The 20,000-nt window shown below is 39.6% G+C and overlaps 1 protein-coding gene across 4 annotated transcripts in view; it reads right to left on the bottom strand.

Moving 5' to 3' along the window:
* The window catches only part of LOC124382194 (RNA binding protein fox-1 homolog 3-like), a 174,879-nt gene that overhangs the window by 133,127 nt on the left and 21,752 nt on the right, over positions 1–20,000 (bottom strand). For all 4 annotated transcript variants that reach the window (XM_046844353.1, XM_046844351.1, XM_046844355.1 and 1 more), the window contains exon 2: positions 8,282–8,372. In XM_046844353.1, the coding sequence (XP_046700309.1) occupies positions 8,282–8,303 (22 nt within the window). In that variant the 5' untranslated portion in view covers positions 8,304–8,372. The remainder of the gene's footprint in view (positions 1–8,281; positions 8,373–20,000) is intronic.

The raw sequence follows: 20,000 nt of genomic DNA, 5'->3' as shown, positions 1-20,000 counted from the left end.
CATTACTGGGCAAGGTCATTCAGGGAGAGATTAAATTCAACATACTGACACACACACATTAACGAGCCGTAGTCACTCACACACATACACACACTCAATCTGATACCACCTGCATTTCAACATGGATTTACAGAATCATTAAATGCAAAAGAATCGAGCAAATCGATTGCTTACAATTTTCCCACCAAAATCAAGTCTGAGGTTTTTCACACTGAAGCTACAAGGATGAGGTTAAAAAAGTAGCTAGAAGTCATTAGAGCTTATAAGTAGGGATGCAACGAAGTTTCGGGCGAAAATGGCATTATCGTTTTTGGCTGAAAGAAAAAAAAAGAGGCCGCCCTGCGTTTAACGCTCAGATTACGCTCTTGCTCTAGCCGTTATTACAGCGCTGCATAGAAAAGTTCTAAAAAAAAAAAAAGTTCTACGTTCTAAGAAAATTGTCAAGTCATCAAGTGGAAGATCTTCAGAGTAGATTGAGTTTAAGTTTAGGTTTAATTGCTCAGAATGTTAATTGAATGAACTGTTAATACGGACCATAATCATATAATCATAATGTACTTATTAATGTATAAAGACAAATAATAGTCCGACATACACCATTGCTTATTAATGACACTACAGTATTTCCCTTTAAGAAACTGTGGACAAAACACACACACACACACACACACACATATACACGGCATTTGTGCATCCTCGTCAGTGCGTCCTCGTTCAAAATGCGGTCCTCGTGTCCGTACAGTAGACGTAGCATGTCCACCCCGAAACGCTTTGACTAATGTCTCTATCGAGTCGCCTGAAGGTAACAAATGCTGCTCTTAAACCTAAATGCTTAATTTCCGCTCGCGTTGACGGCAAGTGGCGCTCGTTAATCAGTGCCCGCTTCCTCTCCATCCATCAGCCACAATCAGAGCGCTTCTCAGAGCAATTACCCCAGCCCCCTGCTTTGCATTCTTGGGATTAAGCGAGTCCTCTTGACGCTCGCCGCTCGCTAACTGACAGCGCCATGCGAGAGAGGGAACTTATTAGTGATCCTCTAAAGTCACGACAGAGGACTTCATGATTTGATTATGGTGGAGGGAAGAGCGCAGGATAAATTCCTTTACTAGATTTGGGTTGTGTATCATACACTAATGCACAAGTATGTACAGTATTAGAATTTACATTTCCATTTGTGGCGTCGCGGTCAGAACGACTTACGATTGTTTAAACAATTGCGCAGCTTGCTGGTGCTAAGATTTGATTTCATGAACTTTTGATCAGAAGTCTGAATTCGAAACCACTGAGATTCCACTCTCCTCGTGGAGCATCTGCAGATCAGCCTCCATTATACAAAACTGAAGCTAGAATTTATTCAAAAATGATTATTGGTGAAAAAACATTGTGGGACATTTGTAAATGATAGAGACACAAATGGACTTTTTGATATCGGTTTCTATCAAGTGTTTATGAAGTGTTGCTTCTGTGGCAGAGGGAGTCCCATAATGAAATCCTTCAAATATTAAACATTTTTTTAGGAAACACTTACTTCCTCTCAGTGTCATATGTTTTCAGGTCCTTTATTTTCTTTATTTCCTTATTCCACTGCCCTGGAATGCTTCCAAAGTGTTCTGTGTTTTCAGGTCTACAGTATACAAGTCTATAGATTTTATGCTTTCAAGGTTCTATATTCTAAGGCCTCCATGTTTTCCTTACACAAGACAAACAGTGATGGTGTTCTTGGGAAGACATGGATTGTCTCCATGCAACCATGACAATCACACGACTTTTAGTGTTAGAGTCATGAACATTAACGTTGTCCAATGCGAGAGAAGATTTTAGTTGCTCAAAAAGAAAAGAAAGGAAAGGTGCTTTTTACTTGTCCCCTGTACTCAGCACAGCAAAATTCTTTCTTCATAGAGTCATACATATCCCAGTTATGAAAGGAAGCTGGAGTCAGAGCTCAGGATCAGCCATGATACAGTGCCCCAGGAGCACAGAGGGTTTAGGGCCTTGTTTGAGGGGTCCCAAGAGTGGCAGTTATGTGAAACTTTTGGGACTAGAACCCCTAAACCAGAGCCTTAACCACTGGGCTACCACATCCCAGAGAAGAAGCTGTCCAAGTTTCCAGTGTGACCTATTAAACATCTTGATTTTGAACTGATCAGGAAATAATCTACAATTTCTGTCTATTTGTACACAATTGGGATTGAATTTGAAAAATTTTTGGATTGATGGTGTCCAAAATCTGTTGAGAAGGTTTTGTGATCTTTTTCAGCCTAGTGAGCACCAGCAACCCTTTTTTCTCTGGTCCTCAGAAATAATCAGTTCATGCCATTAGGCATTACATCCCCTTGAACCTGTATTGAGAAGATCAATCTTCTACAGATACATCCGTGTTCTTTAAATAAAACGATCTCACTCACACCTGATTGCCATCAAATTATTCATTGTCATTTTTAGAAGTTTATATATTTTTGCCAGACACGCGTATGGACAAAAGATTGAGGACTATAACATTAGGATGTGTTTTTTTAAATCCCATTCCACATATTGTTCCTATTTACTGTTATAATGACCTCCACACTTCTGGGAAGATGTTCCACTAGATTTTGGAGTGTGTTTGTGGAGATTTGTGCTCGTTTAGCCACTAGGGTGTTGTCACGGGTGAAGTAAGGTACTGATGTGGGTGAGGTAAAGAGGCCTGGGGTGCAGTCAGCAGTCACAAACATTCCAAAGCTGTTCTATTAGGTTGAGTTTGGAGCTCTATAGAAAGCCCCCAAGATCTCTTATTCTGGTTTGGTTCTCCTAGTTTAATGAAGGGAAAATTTCATGCCACCACATCCAAAGACAACATCAACTGTGTGCTTCCAACTTTGTGCTAAAGGTTCAGGAAAGAACCACATATAGCTGCAAAAGTCAGGCGTCTCAATACTTTTTTCAAAACAATGTATGAAATATTGCATCATTTTGCACAATATGTAATTGACCAAGTATACTATTTTGGTCTCATTGGTTAACGCAGACATCTAGAACATTCCTAAAGGTTCACCAAGTTTCAAGCACCACGCAATATCCCTGTTTCCAGGACCTTGTTTTCACAAGGTGTTATATTCCTGGCACTATATTTCCCAAGGGTACTGTGTTCCAAAAGAGCTTTCTGTTCTCAGGAACATATATCCCAGAGGTCTCTATAATTACACATGCCTATGTTCTCAAAATCCAACATATATTCCCAGGTCCATGTGTTTCGAAATTTCCAAAGCCCTGTTCAGATGTTCATATAGTTTGATGTTTGCAGGGGCAGTATATATTTCCAGGGAAATGCCCTTAACCTTTGTATAACCCTGTTTGTTCAGACTGATGCTACTTCTCACTGCAACAGGTGGTTTGCATGCACACACACACACACACACACACACACACACACACACACACACACACACACACACTATACCCCTTTACACTTGAAATACCAACATAGGCACAATCTACCTCAGGCTACCTCTGCAGTTTTTGTACATATTCATGGATCCCTTTATAATAAGAATACCAACATAGACCCCAATCCCCCTCTGCCCACTGTGGGACGTGTGCACATGTTTGCACACTATTATAACATTGTACATTTGTCATTTATGTCTTGTCTTTTTGTCTATTTTCTGTCTTCTAAATTGATGTCATAAGTTGCTTAAAGGACTCATCGACTTTTATAGAATTTCACTGTACAGTGTAACAGACGGTTTCCGGTACCTATGACGATGATTCACTGTAACAGGATGGTGGAGGTCCCCTGTTCCTCTTATCCTCATCAGTGTGTGAAGGCTTTTTCGAGAAAATGCTCAAACATACAATTGTTCATTTCATTTGATCATCATGACGATATTTTTCTCCTGAATCCTACGCCATATTGAGTGCATTCAGGACGACCATGTTACATTTAACGGAGCTGCACCCTTTCCCAAGTAGTGACGGGAAAATCAGATCAAGACATGCAGGTAGTTGGTGTGAAAGAGGCAGGTGTAGAGGACAGAGGGGTGTTGAGACGGATGATCTGCTGTGGCGACCCCTAATGGGAAAAGCTGAAAGAATAAGAAGTTCTTCGAATTCAGCAAAATAAACAAACAATTTAAAGTCGAAAATAAAATAAAATGTAAGATTTTAAATAAGCAGTTCCCCAACATGTCCACATGCACCAACTTTGACTATAGTTTCAATCGTTTATACATGTATATGTAACTGCATAGTGTATATGGGAGTCACGTGATAAAAGAACAAACGGATTGAAAAAGTGTAGAGAGAGGAACAGCATAACATTTGCGATGCTTTGCTTCTGCGCGTCTGAGTCACATTGAAGACTCGTTCAAAATGAAGGAATCGTTCATGAACGACCCGTCACTGCATCCAAGCCATGTTTCATTTAACAGAGATGCGTCTTTTCCCTCATTATCCTCTTCATTCTCATCATCCTCATCTCTCTCTCATCTCTCTCTCATCATCCTCATTTCTCTCTCATCTCTCTCTCATCATCCTCATCTCTCTCTCATCTCTCTCTCATCTCTCTCTCATCATCCTCATCTCTCTCTCATCATCCTCATTTCTCTCTCATCTCTCCTTCATCTCTCTCATCTATCTCTCATCATCCTCATTTATCTCTCATCTCTTTCTCTCTGTCTCTCTGTTGAGATATAAGTGGAATTGAAATCGGTTTGAAAGAAGGGAAGCTCAAAAATATAGTCTGTGCAGTTGTTTGTGTGTGTGTGTGTGTGTGTGTGTGTGTGTGTGTGTGTGTGTGTGTGTGTGTTTGTGAGAAAGAGAAAGGGACACAAACACTTTAAACAGTGTAGTGAGCTATGGCAGAACCTCCATATTGCTTTGCTTGCCCTTATGACTGAATTTACTGCACACACACACACACACACACACACACACACACACACCCTGCTGTTAAGCCTGCTGGGGAACACCTGGGCTGTGGTATCACAATGGTGTGTGTGTGTGTGTGTGTGTGTGTGTGTGTGTAGTGAAACAGTAGAAGGCAGTCTCTGCTCCTCCCCACTGTTAATCTACTGTAAATGAACACACTTGTTGTGCAAATAAACACATTTATCACCTAGTGCACATCCCTCGAACACACACACACACACACACACACACACACACCTTAGAAACATGACCGAGTTCACACACTAGAAGACTCAATCCCAGCAAAGGACACTGCTCAAAAGTAAATGCTGGGCTGGAGACTTAGAGTTCACAGCATCAGCATCAGTATCTGCATCCTGTGTTCTGTCTGGACAGAGTTGCACATGCTCACATGTTCTTACCCTGAGGTGGATACTGTACATTCGCTATCATAAATAACCCATAGGTCTAAATGGGGGAGTGAGTGTATGTGTGTGAGATGCCCTGAGGTAGACTAGTGTATGCCGGTGTCCTGATCCACCATTCCATTCCATTTACATTCACACAGTGGTAGGCCATCAGGGCCAACAAGGCCTTCACTGCTGGCCTAAACTCTATCAGAATCACCTACTTACATTTGAATACATTTTTGTCCATAAATATGTATTAAATTATCCCCAATAATCCATCCAGCTGCAAGTAATGTCTGTATACATTGCCTCTTTTTATCCAATCAGATTTCAGCCCGCCCATGTCTTGCCGGGGTCAAAGGTATCTGCTAAAAAAAATTTGATTTGGTTTGCAGATACACTTATAAGGACAATTACAACACGGACTTTTCCAGAAAAACTGGACACTGTGAGTGAGGAAAGGTCGCCAAAACAGTTCAAACAGTTGTTAAGCTTTTTTATACTTTTTTGCATTTTTTTTCCTGTTGAATTTGCACCAAAACACACAATTTCTATTCATGTCAAATCATCAGGAAAACCGTCACACAGAAAAAATCTCGTGCAGCTGTGGCTCCAGTGAAAGGAGACTTGTTTAACTGTGTCCACTGGGTTTCTTGCTTTAGTAACAGCATCCATTCTTACTGCATGAGATTCCTGTGTGCGATGCAGCGCTCTGTTCTACTGCGTTCTCTATAATATTGACATTTTTGTAGCTTCGGTGTGATAATGATGGTGATTCAGATCTGACACCACTGAAGGCCTGGGTGTGAAAAGCACGACCCATGATATATGCACTTAGACAGACTGACTTACAGTGAGCAGTTGAGGGGCAGATAAGGGCCTTACTCAAGGGCCCAACTTGGTGATGCTGGGATTTGAACTCACAACCATCTGACACTTTAAAAACTGATCTGCCACTTCAACACAAATGTACTGTGGTAGCTGAGCATCCATGCCATATACAGGAGAAGACACTCTGTGCCTTATGAAAAATCAGATGCTGTATTGTTGGTCAAATCAGGTCCGAACAAATCCAATCAAATGCTCACAAATTGTGTCTAAAAGTCATTTAAGACTCAAAATCTGCGTGAATTGTTTTTTTTTTTTCTTCCTAAAAATGAGGAAACCAACAGGGCTTTTTTTACACACACACACACACACACACAATGTCTTTGTACAGTAGAAACAGTCCTACTGATGTCGTGACCCAAAATTGAAAACGTTATATGCATTCTAATGCTCAGATTTTCTCTCTCTCTCTCTCTCTCTCTCTCTCTCTCTCTCTCTCTCTCTCTTTCTCTCTTTTTCTCTCGTGCTATATGATTGCTGACACAGGCAGCCCTGGAGAGCCACAGCAGGATTTATGGTCTCTGTAATGGGCGTTTCACAGCAAATGCCTCCGTCAGCACTCTCTCTCTCTCTCTCTCTCTCTCTCTCTCTCTCTCTCTCTCTCTCTCTCTCTCTCTCTCTCTCTCTCTCTCTCTCTCTCTCTCTCTCTCTCTCTCTCTCTCTCACACTTACTGTTTCTCTCTCTTTCCTCCACTGCAGAGAAAGAATCAGGGTATGTGTTTCTACATACATGTGTATATATATATATATATATCTGTGTGTGTGTGTGTGTGTGTGTGTGTGTGTGTATATATGGTCAAAGGAGGAGAGAGAAGGAGCAGAAGAGATGTGATATGACAAGAACTACAACCCTAAAGCACATACCCTTTAAACGGCTGACTGTGTTTTATTCCTCCATCTCCTTTAAAAATACAAAATATACAGCATGTAAAGCCCATGATAAAAAAATAAAGAAGGCCACATGCCTCATTCCATCTCCCAATTCTGTATGTAGGTATTTTGTCTGCTTCAGTCCAGCACTGTCTGCACTGCCTGTACATTCCACTTGTTGAAACATATTCCTTGAAGTTTCAGAGGATCTCGGGTCATTTTGGAGTTTATATCACATGATTATTGTCCCACAAATTAGCATCAGTTAATGAAATTATAAGCATTAAAGCCTAAATATAAAGACCTAGAATATGTTGTGTGGAGCAGATAATCGGTTTAACCCTGACCTGCATGTAGTAGATCACCTGCATAGCCAGGATGTGCTTTTACTAATTGTTTACTTATTTGTTTACTTGTTCACCTACAAAACTTAACTTTAAAGTGTGTCTTGTAGATCCACTAAATAACTCCGATGTGTATGTAGTAGTAGATCACCTTCATAAACCTGATGGGTGTAGTAGATCTCTGAATGACCATATGTAGTAAATCCATCCTCTTAGCCCTGATGTGTGTAGTAGATACATTTTAATAACATACATGTCGAAATAGTAGATCAGCCGGATAACTGTGATGAGTGTGAAAATAGTAGATCATCCCATAACTCAGATGTGTGAAGATCATCAACAGCACCATAATGGAAGGTATATGTAGTAGTAGGTCATATGCATAACTGTGATTTGGGTGTAGTAGTAATAAATCATCCACATAACCTTGATGCATGTACATTGGAGAAGTCGTAGAAGTGTGTGTGTATGTGTGCGTGTGCACGCGTGTGTGTGTGTGTGTGTGTACACCATAGAAAAAACAGACAGACGGAAAGAAAGATAGTCTTTAGGGAGAAAGCATATTCCTCTCCTTAATGCGCAACTGCAGGGATCCATCAATCTTCGAAAAAACATGCAACATTAACTTTGCGTTCACACACACACACACACACACACACACACACACACACACACACACACACACACACACACACACTTCTTTATAAAAGCATCAATCAACTGTCTGTCCCTTTGCCTGTCTGCCTCAAGAATCTCTTTGGTTTATCTCTCTTTCTCTTTCACACTCTTAGACACACACACACACACACACACACACACACACACACACACACACACACACACACACACACACACACACACTCACGCACAAAAGCAGTGACTGACCTGGCCAGATGGGAGTCTCCATGTACAGCAGGCCAATTCAGTGAAAAGTCACTCACTGTTTCCACACACACTCACACATACACTCTTGGTCCTGTAATACACACAGAGAAATGAGAGAGAGAGTGAGAGATAGAGAAAGAAAAAAAGAGAGAGAAAGAGAGATCATTAAAACATCTTTCAGATAAAATAAGCTTTTTCTACAAACGAGCAAACATCTGTAGGTGTACACACACTATCACAGGCTTCTCTCTCTCTCTCTCTCTATCACACACACAGACATCAGTAGTGTTCACAGTGTTACTAGTGATATAAACTGACAGGATGTAGATTGAACATAGTTGTGGCCTAACAATGCAATGAAATCGAACAGTATGAAAATATTATGCAAATGAGATGTAATGATTAATGAGGCAAATGTAGATATACAATCAGTGCATTCACAAAGTTTTTCAACGAGTGGCTTATGGACGATTGTGTGAATATCCTCGAGTAACCCTATCCCCAACCCTATCCCTAACCCTTACCCTATCCCCAACCCTATCCCTAACCCTTACCCTATCCCCAACCCTATCCCTAACCCTTACCCTATCCCTAACCCTTACCCTATCCCCAACCCTATCCCTAACCCTTACCCTATCCCCAACCCTATCCCTAACCCTTACCCTATCCCCAACCCTATCCCTAACCCTTACCCTATCCTAACCCTTGCCCTATCCCCAACCCTATCCCTAACCCTTACCCTATCCCCAACCCTATCCTAACCCTTGCCTATCCCCAACCCTATCCCTATCCCTAACCCTTGCCTATCCCTAACCCTTACCCTGTCCCTAACCCTATCCCTAACCCTTACCCTGTCCCTAACCCTATCCCTAACCTTACCCTATCCCTAACCCTATCCCCAACCCTATCCCTAACCCTTACCTTATTCCTAACCCTTACCCTATCCCTAACCTTATCCCTAACCCTACCCTATCCCTAACCCTATACTTAACCCTATCCATAACCCTATCCTAACCCTATCCCTATCCCTAACCTTACCCTATCCCTAACCTTATTCCTAACCCTATCCCTATCCCTAACCCTATCTCTAACCCTATCCCTATCCCTAAACCTAACCCAAACCTTATCCCTAACCCTATCCCTAACACTAACCTTATCCTAACCCTATCCCTATCCTTATCCTTATCCCTAAACCTAACCCAAACCCTAACCCTATCCTAACCCTATCCCTATCCCTAACCCAAACCTTATCCCTAACCCTAACCCTATCCTTAACCCTATCCCTAACCCTAACCCAAACCCTAACCCTATCCTTAACCCTATCCTTAACCCTATCCCTAACCCTAACCCAAACCCTAACGCTAACCCTATCCTTAACCCTATCCCTAACCCTAACCCTATCCTTAACCTATCCTTAACCCTAACCCTAACCCAAACCCTAACCCTAACCTTATCCCTAACCCTAACCCAGAGCCCTGACCTGAACCCTACTGAATCTCTAGAGAGACCTGAAAGTGGTTGACCATCGGCGCTCGTGGCTGTAAAGGTGCTTCAACTAAGTCTAAGGTCTGCATACATATGTACATGTGATATTTTAGAACATTTTTTAACAATTGACAAACATTTCTAGAAAACAAACATTTTCTGTTTTTACTTTGTGATTATGGGGTACTGAGTGTAGATTATAAATTATTATTATTTTTTTTTTTTTACAATTGTAGCATCAGGCTGCATCAAACAATAAAAAAACTAAAAACTGAAGGGTGTAACGAGTTTACATGATGCACACTGGACCCAGGCCAATGATTTTTTTAAAATATTTTTTTATTATTTATTTATTACTTAATACAAAATATTGTATACAGTATTTCGATTGGTTATAGTATATTTTATTGTTATTTTAATAGTATTTATAGCTCTTACATCATTAGGAGATATGTGTAGTCAATAACGAACACAGTAACAACTTACAAACAAATAGTCTGTATGTATATATATATATATATATATATATATATATATATATATATATATATATATATATATATATATATATGAAGTCTGGCTAGAACCCAAACTTATTAAATGTATTATAATGAATTGGCTAAGACCCAGAATTCCATGCGCTTGTATGTGTGTATATATATGTGCATGCATATGTGTGTGTGTGTGTGTGTGTGTGTGTGTTCAGCTATGTTTATGACCATTTATACTTTCTGGCTCACACCCAAACTCTAAACATGTGTGTTTGTGTGTGCGAGTGTGTGTGTGTTTGTGAATTGATTCTATCCCTATGGACACACAGCAGCTGTAATGAAGTGTGTACTGGGAGCATCGAGGATCAAGGCATAAGCAATTAGTCATTCATCAAAAGTAATTAAAAACTGCTGCTTCTCTTGGACTAACTGGAGACACAATAATTGCTGAGACACTAAAAATTAAGCATGTGAAAGAAGAAACAAAGAATCCACATGTGTATAGGTGTTGCTGTGAAATGCAGCTGTTATCCCATAAACACCCTCCTTAAACTGGGGTCCATGACATAACCTGAGGGTCGGAAAAGTATTTACTGTTATAATGGTGTAGCCGTGGTGAAGACTGTTGTTAATTACTCTCTGAAGTAGGGGGTGGGGGGGGGGGATTTATTAGCAAAATCAAACTGAGAACAACAGTTACACAAAAACTTTAAGCTCAGACAAAGAGCACATCAGTAGAAAAAGGAACAGTTGCTAGACACAAAACTTACACAAACACTGAAATCAAGACTTTACCATGATTGAGGCTTTGGACCAGCTCTATATATGCTGTAAACCGGAAGTGGTACATGGTAAAGAAGAAGCGGCTAGTATTCAGGAAGTAATGACCTCTATTGGAATGGAGGTGTTATGTCCATCATGTAAAAAAAGTGTTAAAATAGAAACACTTTATTGCTAAAAGTATTGGGTCACCTGACCTTTCCTGCTACATGTGGTTCATTTCCAAACTGTTACCACAAAGCTGGAGGCACTCAATTGTACAGGACGTCTTTAGATGCGCTATAATCAAATTTTGCATTCAATTGAACTTGATGCCCCTGTGCACAAAGTGAGCTCCTCGAAGATCTGGTTTACAAATGTGCGTAAATTACAAATGTAATATTCTTATGTAATATTTGTAAAGTAGATGTCCATTTTCCTGTAACGTTTAGGTACATTATGTGTAAAGAAAATGTATAATATGCTTCTGTAAAATATGTGTAAAGTAAATGTCTAATGTGCGGTAACATGTAGATTGTGTGTAAATTAGATGTATAATGTACTTAAGTTGAATTTGCTTAAAATACATGTTAAAAGTACTGTTGTACAATACGTGTAAAATAGATGTAAATGTTTTTGTAAATTCTGTGTAAAGTAGATATCAAGTGTAATTTTGTATGTGCATGAAATATTATGTAACCTTTGCAAAGGTGGAACACATTTAAAATGTGTGTGTGTGTGTGTGTGTGTGTGTGTGTGTGTGTGCAACAGCCATATGCCATAGCTGTGGGTGACTCGTGCCTCAGATCTCCCCTGTCCACAGCCCTTTTTTAATGTCCTGTATTAATCAGGCCGTTCATTAGTGTAATAGCTGTCATTTCTCACGACTCAGTGCTGTGATTCATGTGCGTTAGGCAGCACGTCAGTGCAGGAGTGTAAGATTTATTGCTGTGTTTTCACCAGGTAGCGTGTGGCCATATTTCATTACAAAGACTAGCTATTAAAATTCTCCAGTGATTAAAAGTACGGCATAAGTAGTCATGCACAAACATACGTGCACACATTCACAAGTAAATATGTTGGGTGCTGCTGTGAAGCACACGTGTAAAGTGAATATTTATTGCAATGCTGTGAAGTACATGTGAAACAAATGAGGTGCTGCAAAGCATGTGTGAAGCAGATGTGTAGTGTGCTACTGTAAAGTATGTGTGAAACACGTGCAGTGTGGTGCTGTAAAGTTTGCATTTAGTAGAAATCTAATGTGGTTCTGTAAAGTATGTGTAAAGTAGATGAGTAATGTGGTTCTGTAAAGTATGTCTAAAGTAGATGAGTTTTGAGATTATGTAAAGTAGATGAGTAATGTAGATGAGTAATGTGAGTAATGTAGATGAGTAATGTGGTTCTGTAAATTATGTGTAAAGTAGCTGGGTAATGAATTTATGTAAAGTATGTGTAAAGTAGATGAGTAATGAGATTATGTAAAGATTATGTAGATTATTTAAAGTAGATGCTTAATGAGGTTATGTAAAGTATGTGTAAAGTAGATGAGTAATGTGAGTAATGTAGATGAGTAATGTGTTTCTGTAAAGTATGTGTAAAGTAGATGAGTAATGAGGTTCTGTAAAGTATGTGTAAAATAAATGAGTAATGAGGTTTTGTAAAGTATGTTTAAAGTAGATGAGTAATAAGGTTCTGTAAAGTATGTGCAAAGTAGATGAGTAATGAGGTTATGTAAAGTAGATGAGTAATGAGGTTATATAAAGTATGTAAAGTAGATCAGTAATGAGGTTATGTAAAGTATGTAAAGTAGATGAGTAATAAGGTTCTGTAAAGTATGTGTAAAGTAGATGAGTAAAATATTATGTAAAGTATGTGTAAAGAAGATGAGTAATGAGGTTATGTAAAGTATGTGTAAAGTAGATGAGTAATAAGGTTCTGTAAAGTATGTGTAAAGTAGATGAGTAATGTGGTTCTGTAAAATATGTGTAAAATAGATGAGTAATGTATGTGTCAAGTATATGTGTAGTGCAGCAATATAAAATATTTGTAAATTTGTACAGTGCAGTGCTGTCAAGTATACTGTATATAATGCAGTGCAGAAAAGTTTACGCAAAATGGGTATTGAGTGTAGTGTTGTAATGTTTATATAAAGTGCAAATATAGTGTTGTGTTGTGAGAGTTGTGTAAAGGAGATATTTAGTGGATTGCTGTAAAGTTTGTGTAAAGTAGATGTGTAGTGCAGTGCTGTAAAGTTAATCTAAAATAGATGTAGCATGTAGTGCTGTAAGATTTATGTAAAGTAAAGGAAATGTGCAGTGAAAGAATTGTGTAAAGTAAATGTATAGTGCAGCATTGTAAAGTTTCTGTAATAAACATGTATACTAAACTGCTGTTACGTTTCTGTAAAGGAAATATATAGTGCAGTGCCGTAAAGTGTGTAAAGTAGATGTACAGTACAATGTTTAAGGTTTATGTAGAGTAGATGTGCAATAAATGTGAGGAATAAGTGTAAGCTGAAATTATTCACATATTTTATTGAATTTTATTTGATAAACAGTATAAGCACATGCTCTGACCTTAATCTTATATAGATCTTATATAAATTTATTTGTGTGATTTGTTGAAATTAAACATGTGCGTCCGTGTTCACTCCTCTGTATGTCTGCTATTGACTTTTGGTTTCCAGTCACTTCTGGTAAAAAGATTTTGCTTCAAAAACAACCATTGAAACAGTCATATCATGGCTTCCTTGCTTGCTTTTTAATACATTGCTCCCCTGTTTTATATGAAACGGAGGAAAGGAGAGTGTGTTACATGCTGCTGGAGATGATCTATAGTGCTTTCTTATCCCCGAGACTGAATCACAGACATGATAAAGTGTTTTATTTACCAAACTTTCATCAAAACCCAACACGTGTTTAATCTCAGTGTCTCTTCAATCTAAAAAGCTGATTAACCTTTTAATAACCATTAAACACACACACACACACACACACACACACACACACACACACACACACACACACATATATATATATATATATATATATATATATATATATATATATATATATATATATATATATATATATATATATATATGTTGCTTATCCTTTATCCTTTAACATAGCTAATATAGAGTTAAGGGATAAAAGAATGATTTGAAATAGTATAGCGAGAGAAAGAAAGAAAGAAAGAAAGAAAGAAAGAAAGAAAGAAAGAAAGAAAGAAAGAAAGAACATAAGAACATAAGAAAGAAGCATTGACTCTGCTGGCAATTTTCTTTCCTTTCTTCAATATTCTTTTTCTTTTCACTCATCCGTCTCTCTCATTCTGTGTGTGTATGTTTGTGTGTGTGTGTGTGTGTGTGTGTGTGTGCAGGCATTGAGAAAGCATTTTGTCAATGAGAATGTGTGTGTATGTATGTGTGTATGTGTGTGTGTGTGTGTGTGTGTGTGTGTGTGTATGTAAAAGTGCAGCGTGCGTAGCATTGTGAGAAAGCGTTTCATCAATGAGAATCATATTAAGATGATAAAGAACAGATTCGGGGGCTGAGCCACATCGATCGGCTCCACGCTCACTCTCTGGCGCTGCACGCAGACGTGTTAATGAATCAAACACCGCAGTGTGCGTTTGTGTGCGTGTGTGTGTGATAAGTGAGGGAGGAGAGTCATTACGATTGTGAATTGGAGTGAGAACCATGAAGAGGAGGATGGGAAAGGGAAGGAAAGAGAGAGTATTAACTCCTTTTTTTCACTCACACCTCCAGTAAATAGGGCCTAATTAAGTGGAAACAGTGTAACAGAGCTTTTCGTCTTCATTAAGACCAGACAAGGAGGAAAGTGAAACATAATTGGGAACGGTTCCACTTTAATGGGACGAACAAAAAAAAAAACAAGGAAGAAAGAAAGAAAAGAGAAGCGGTTATAGGCCGAGCGCTTCTGCTTCACTGCTTCTGAATAAACTCGACGTTCCTGCTGCTGTAATGTAGTTACTCTCGATCGAACCCCGAGCCACAGATCACAGATCACACGAGTCCGGAACGAGAACAACAGAGCTTTGATCATCTCACAACATCACCCTTCTACACCTTCATCAGCATCCCCACATCTCCTGCTTCTGCCCAATAACACCAATAATACACCCCTCATTCATTATCATCATTATTCTAATCAGTTTCATTTCACTAGCCAGAGCCCAAGGGCACTTCAGCAGGAAGAGAAATGAAGAGAGGATGGAACAATGGATGGATGGATGGATGGATGAATGGATTAAAAAATTAAGATTATTAGAGAGAGAGCAAGAGTACAGGAAAGAAAGAAAGAAAGAAAGAAAGAAAGAAAGAAAGAAAGAAAGAAAGAAAGAAAGAAAGAAAGAAAGAAAGAAAGAAAGAAAGAAAGAAAGAACGAACAAAAATATAGATAGCGAGAGAGAGAGATGACATAAAAGCAAGAAAGAAAGGAAGAAAGAAAAAGTATGTACACCCTCACCACCTTTAAATATCTCAAATAAGATGTAATAATTGTTTTATTCATTTTAAACACACACACACACACACACACACAAGTTTGACACACATACACACACACACACACACACACACACACACACTATTGTCCTCTCAACAATTTTGCCTCTGCTATTTCTGCACCACACAAATCAATAGTTTGATTGGAAACGAAGCCACAGATGGTGAATATGAACGGATCAGTACAGATGCTGAAACTGTCATGATGTGGAGGAGGAAAAGACATTAAAGGCATTCGATTCTCTCTGTATCTCCAAAGCCCCCGATCTGCCATGAACCCGTCACCTCTGAGAGTGTCTTCACTCTTTATCTCTATAGAACATTCTACACAAAGCCTGCCATGTTACTGCATTATCCATCCAAACATCCAAACTCATCCCAAAGCTCTATCTGTCTGTGATCAAGAGAAACTCCAAAACCATTAGGACTCATTAGACGCGTCATGGTGGACGATGAACAACCCCCTCGACACACACACACACACACACACACACACACACTCCATAATGCTATAAAATGTCCTGACTGTCCAGGTTAACGGTTTCAATTCGAAATGACATTAACCCAATCATATTTTACAGCGTCGTGCCTCAGTAGAATAATGTCATCCATTCATCAGGATGAGCTTGTGCTCGCCGAGCTCCATTTGCAGCACCGTCTAAATCAGAGTCTCCTCTGACATATTTACCCTCGGAGAGACACTGATGAAGCAGTAAAAGCACATTACCGCATTAGTGCTTATGGTGAAGGGAGTCGGCGGAGCAGCGCTATTGCTGAAACTCGAGGGATCAAAAGATGAATATCTTTGCGGATAAAATCTCCAGACGTGTTAAACAACTTTTGGTGGCAGACCATATCGCATTTCTTTGTTGAGCAAAAGTGTGTGTCCTAAAGTACACAATATGAACAAGGTATTGGGACACATGACCTTTCCATCCATATGTGGTTCTTTCTCAAACCACAAAGCTGGAGGCACATGATTGTATAGGATGTCTTTTTTTCATGTGGTTTTCCTTCCCGTGAACTAAGTGACCCAAACCTGCTCCAGCATCACAATGCCCATGAGAAGATACACTTTACATGGGTTGACGTGGAAAATCTTCTGCTATAGAACTCTAACCTTAAGCCTACTGAACCCCTTAGGATGGATGTGAATGTTGATTGCACTCCAGACCTCCTCACAGACTGGCACCATGGTAGCTTAGTGGTTAAGGCATGGGACTTTGGATCTGAAGATTGTGTGTTCAAATACTAGGCACACAAACCACTGGGCCCCTGAGCAAGGCCCTTAACCCCACAGCTGCTCATGTATGTACTACTGCGTACGTATGTATGTACCCCTAATGATTGACCCAGTGGTGACTGTGGCAAGAAACAACTCCCTGAGATGATAGGAAACCTTAAGAGGAACCAAACTCAAAAGGGAACCCACCTTCAACTGGGTGACACCGAATGTCCATTCAAATGTTCTTCCCTAAGAGGCAAACAGTCAAACCAGGTAATCTAGCGAATCAGTGTAGATTAATTCATTGCCAGAGACTCAAAGCACTATTGTACATCGCTCTGGACACGGGCTTCTGCTAAATGCCGCAAATGTAAATGTACTCAAATTATATAAGGGATATAAAGCCTGATTAGGACCCCAGAAATGCCAGACCAAAAAAATCCAACATGATTCATAATCCTAACAATTTAAGGGCATAAAACATTTCCCACAATTCATACAAAAGCCCAAACAAAAGCAAACGTTTCATTAGTTTAGTTCCAAATCAAACGCAGCTTAGATTAAAACACAATAACACAATGTGCACAAAAAATCAGCCCAAGCACAACCAGTCCATAGAGCATTTACAGTTTTATCTCAGTTGCTTCGGAGCATTTTCTTGAATCATCCTTAATATGCGCACACCAGTAAACGCATTTCTCAAAATAATTTGTGCAAACAAAAAACCACAATGGATTTCTTGCAAAAGCCTGTACTTTTCTTAAAACCCTTAGTTCATCTCTCAAGTATTTGTGTGAGTGAACGTCCTTTTTTACCTTGTTACAGTTTTTCCCAGTTGCTTTGAGAATCAGAAATCAGTTCATTGCACAAGTCATCGAATGCTAAATGGTTCAAATTTCTATGAAACTGTTTTTGTAAATGTGTCTTAAATTATGCAGATGAATATTGAATGTCAGTAATGAACCAATAATCAACTAGTTCTCTAAAACAGGTCAAAGGGTCCCTGGTGGTCTTGTGGTTAGGATGCGGCGCTCTCACCGTTGCGGCCCGGGTTCGATCCCCGGTCAGGGAACCAACCCCACTACTCTTAGTGCCGGTCCCAAGCCCGGAAATATGGGGAGGGTTGCGTTAAGGAGGGGGATCCAGCGTAAAAACATGTGCCAAATCAAACATGCGGATGACCCGCTGTGGCGCCCCCTAACGGGAGAAGCTGAAACAAAGTTTCTCTAAAACAGGTCAAAGGTGAATCTTGTGAACTTTCAACTTTCGAGCAGATAAACAGACAGAGCAAAACACACAATTACGATTTCTACACTAATAAGAGATCAGTAAAATGTGCATTTAGGATTTATATTGATTGAGAGGATTCAATCAATCAAATACACACGTGCTGTTAAAATCCATTTCTGCAATACAGAAAAAATCACATTTTCATTTCACTGTAACCCAAAACTTAGTTTACATCAGGAAATCCTGAAACCGTGACACTGACAACGTGCCTAAACATCGTGACGAGCTCGTTTGTGAACAACGACGGAAGGACGTGTCATTCTGATGGGAATGAGTTGTTCATTGACAGAAATATTTACTTTGAGAGATGAACTGAGGATTTTGAGAAAAGTTTCTTCCAATAAAAAAAATCCAATATGTTGTGCTGTTTGTACAAATGGTTTTAAGAAATGCAAATATTAAAGATGATTTAAGAAGCAACTGAGAAAAACTGAAGTATTTGTGTCAATGAACAAATCATTGGTGTCAGAATAACACGTCCTTTTGTCACTGTTCACGAGAATGTCACAATGGTCAGGCATGTTGTCAGTATGACGGCACATGGTTTCAGGATTTCCTGATGTAAACTGTGGTTTGGATTACAGTGATGGAAAAAGCACAAGGCTGAATTTCTTCTGCATCTATAAATTACAGCAGCACAAATGTACACATTACCGTATGTATTGTATATCGATTGCAAGAGACGGAACAGGATTCACACTTTTACTGTACTAGTGTTTGTTCGTTCATTCATTTCCTGGTTATTCCTCCATTATTTTCCTACAAGTGACTACATGATGTGGAGGTCGTTTTGAGAATTTCATTTCTGATAAAAAAGCTGCAAAGCAACTGAAAAAAGTAGCTTCTGTGTCCGAAGACTCAACGGATCCCATCTCCTACATGCAGGTTGCACGCTGCGACGATTTGCAAAGAGAAGAAAAGAAAACCGCCAAGAGCGAGCAAAGCAGGAGAATTTAGTCACTACGTAACCTTTGACCCCAATTATTTCTCACTTCGAGCACTCCCCGATTCCGTCTCTTCCCCTGCCCTCTCGCCTTTCTCATTATTCGCTGGGTTCATGTGGCCTGGTCAGTGCTACAGGAGCCGTTCGAAAGGAGGAAAAGTTCATCCTGTCTTCCTTCTGTTCTTCAGCTGGATGAAGAGTGGCAGAGAGGTGGGATAAGCATCAGAGAGAGAGACAGAGAGAAAGAGAGGGGGATGAGGGATGATGGGTAAGAGGAGAGAGACAGAGCAGAGGAGGAAGAGAGCGATGGTGCGGCTCAGTGTGGAGGAGAGACGACCGCAGAGAGATCAATGCAAACCCCATCTCACACACACACACACACACACACACACACACTGTCCCGATCGGCTCGGTACAACACACACACACTGATCTGAGTGCTTTAACTTTAACCCTGATGATATATACACACACACACACACACACACCAGTAAGCTGCCATTGCTGGGCCCTTGAGCAAGGCCCTAAACCCTCACCTGCTCATTTGTATGAATGAGTTTACTGCAAGTCACTCTGGATAAAGGCGTCGACCAAATACTGTGAATTTAAATAAAAATTTGAAAAATGATCACAGACTGAAAGATCGACGTTCATATATTCCACTCACTAACAGGAGCCATGATGAAGAGATGATCAGTGTTCTTCACTTCACCACTCAGAATGTTATAATTATTCCAGATTCTAGACTGTAATCCATGCTGATAAAACAATCTGGAGTCGATGTGAAGGATTTCATTAGTTAATGTTTTGACAGTATGTGTGAACTTACACACACTCAAGAGCACAAAAATGTTTGTTTGTTTTTCTCAAAATTTTCCAACAATTTTTCCAACAATTCAAGATCACCATCTCCAGTTCAATTAATGAGACCTGATGATGGTCATACAGCTATACTGTACCGCATATGTGTGTGTGTGTGTGTGTGTGTGTGTGTGTGT

Source organism: Silurus meridionalis, chromosome 29, assembly GCF_014805685.1.
Source record: "Silurus meridionalis isolate SWU-2019-XX chromosome 29, ASM1480568v1, whole genome shotgun sequence".
Classification (NCBI taxonomy): Eukaryota; Metazoa; Chordata; class Actinopteri; order Siluriformes; family Siluridae; genus Silurus; species Silurus meridionalis.
The sequence above is the reverse complement of the archived record's forward strand: the minus strand, read 5'-3'. Positions and strand labels throughout refer to the sequence as shown.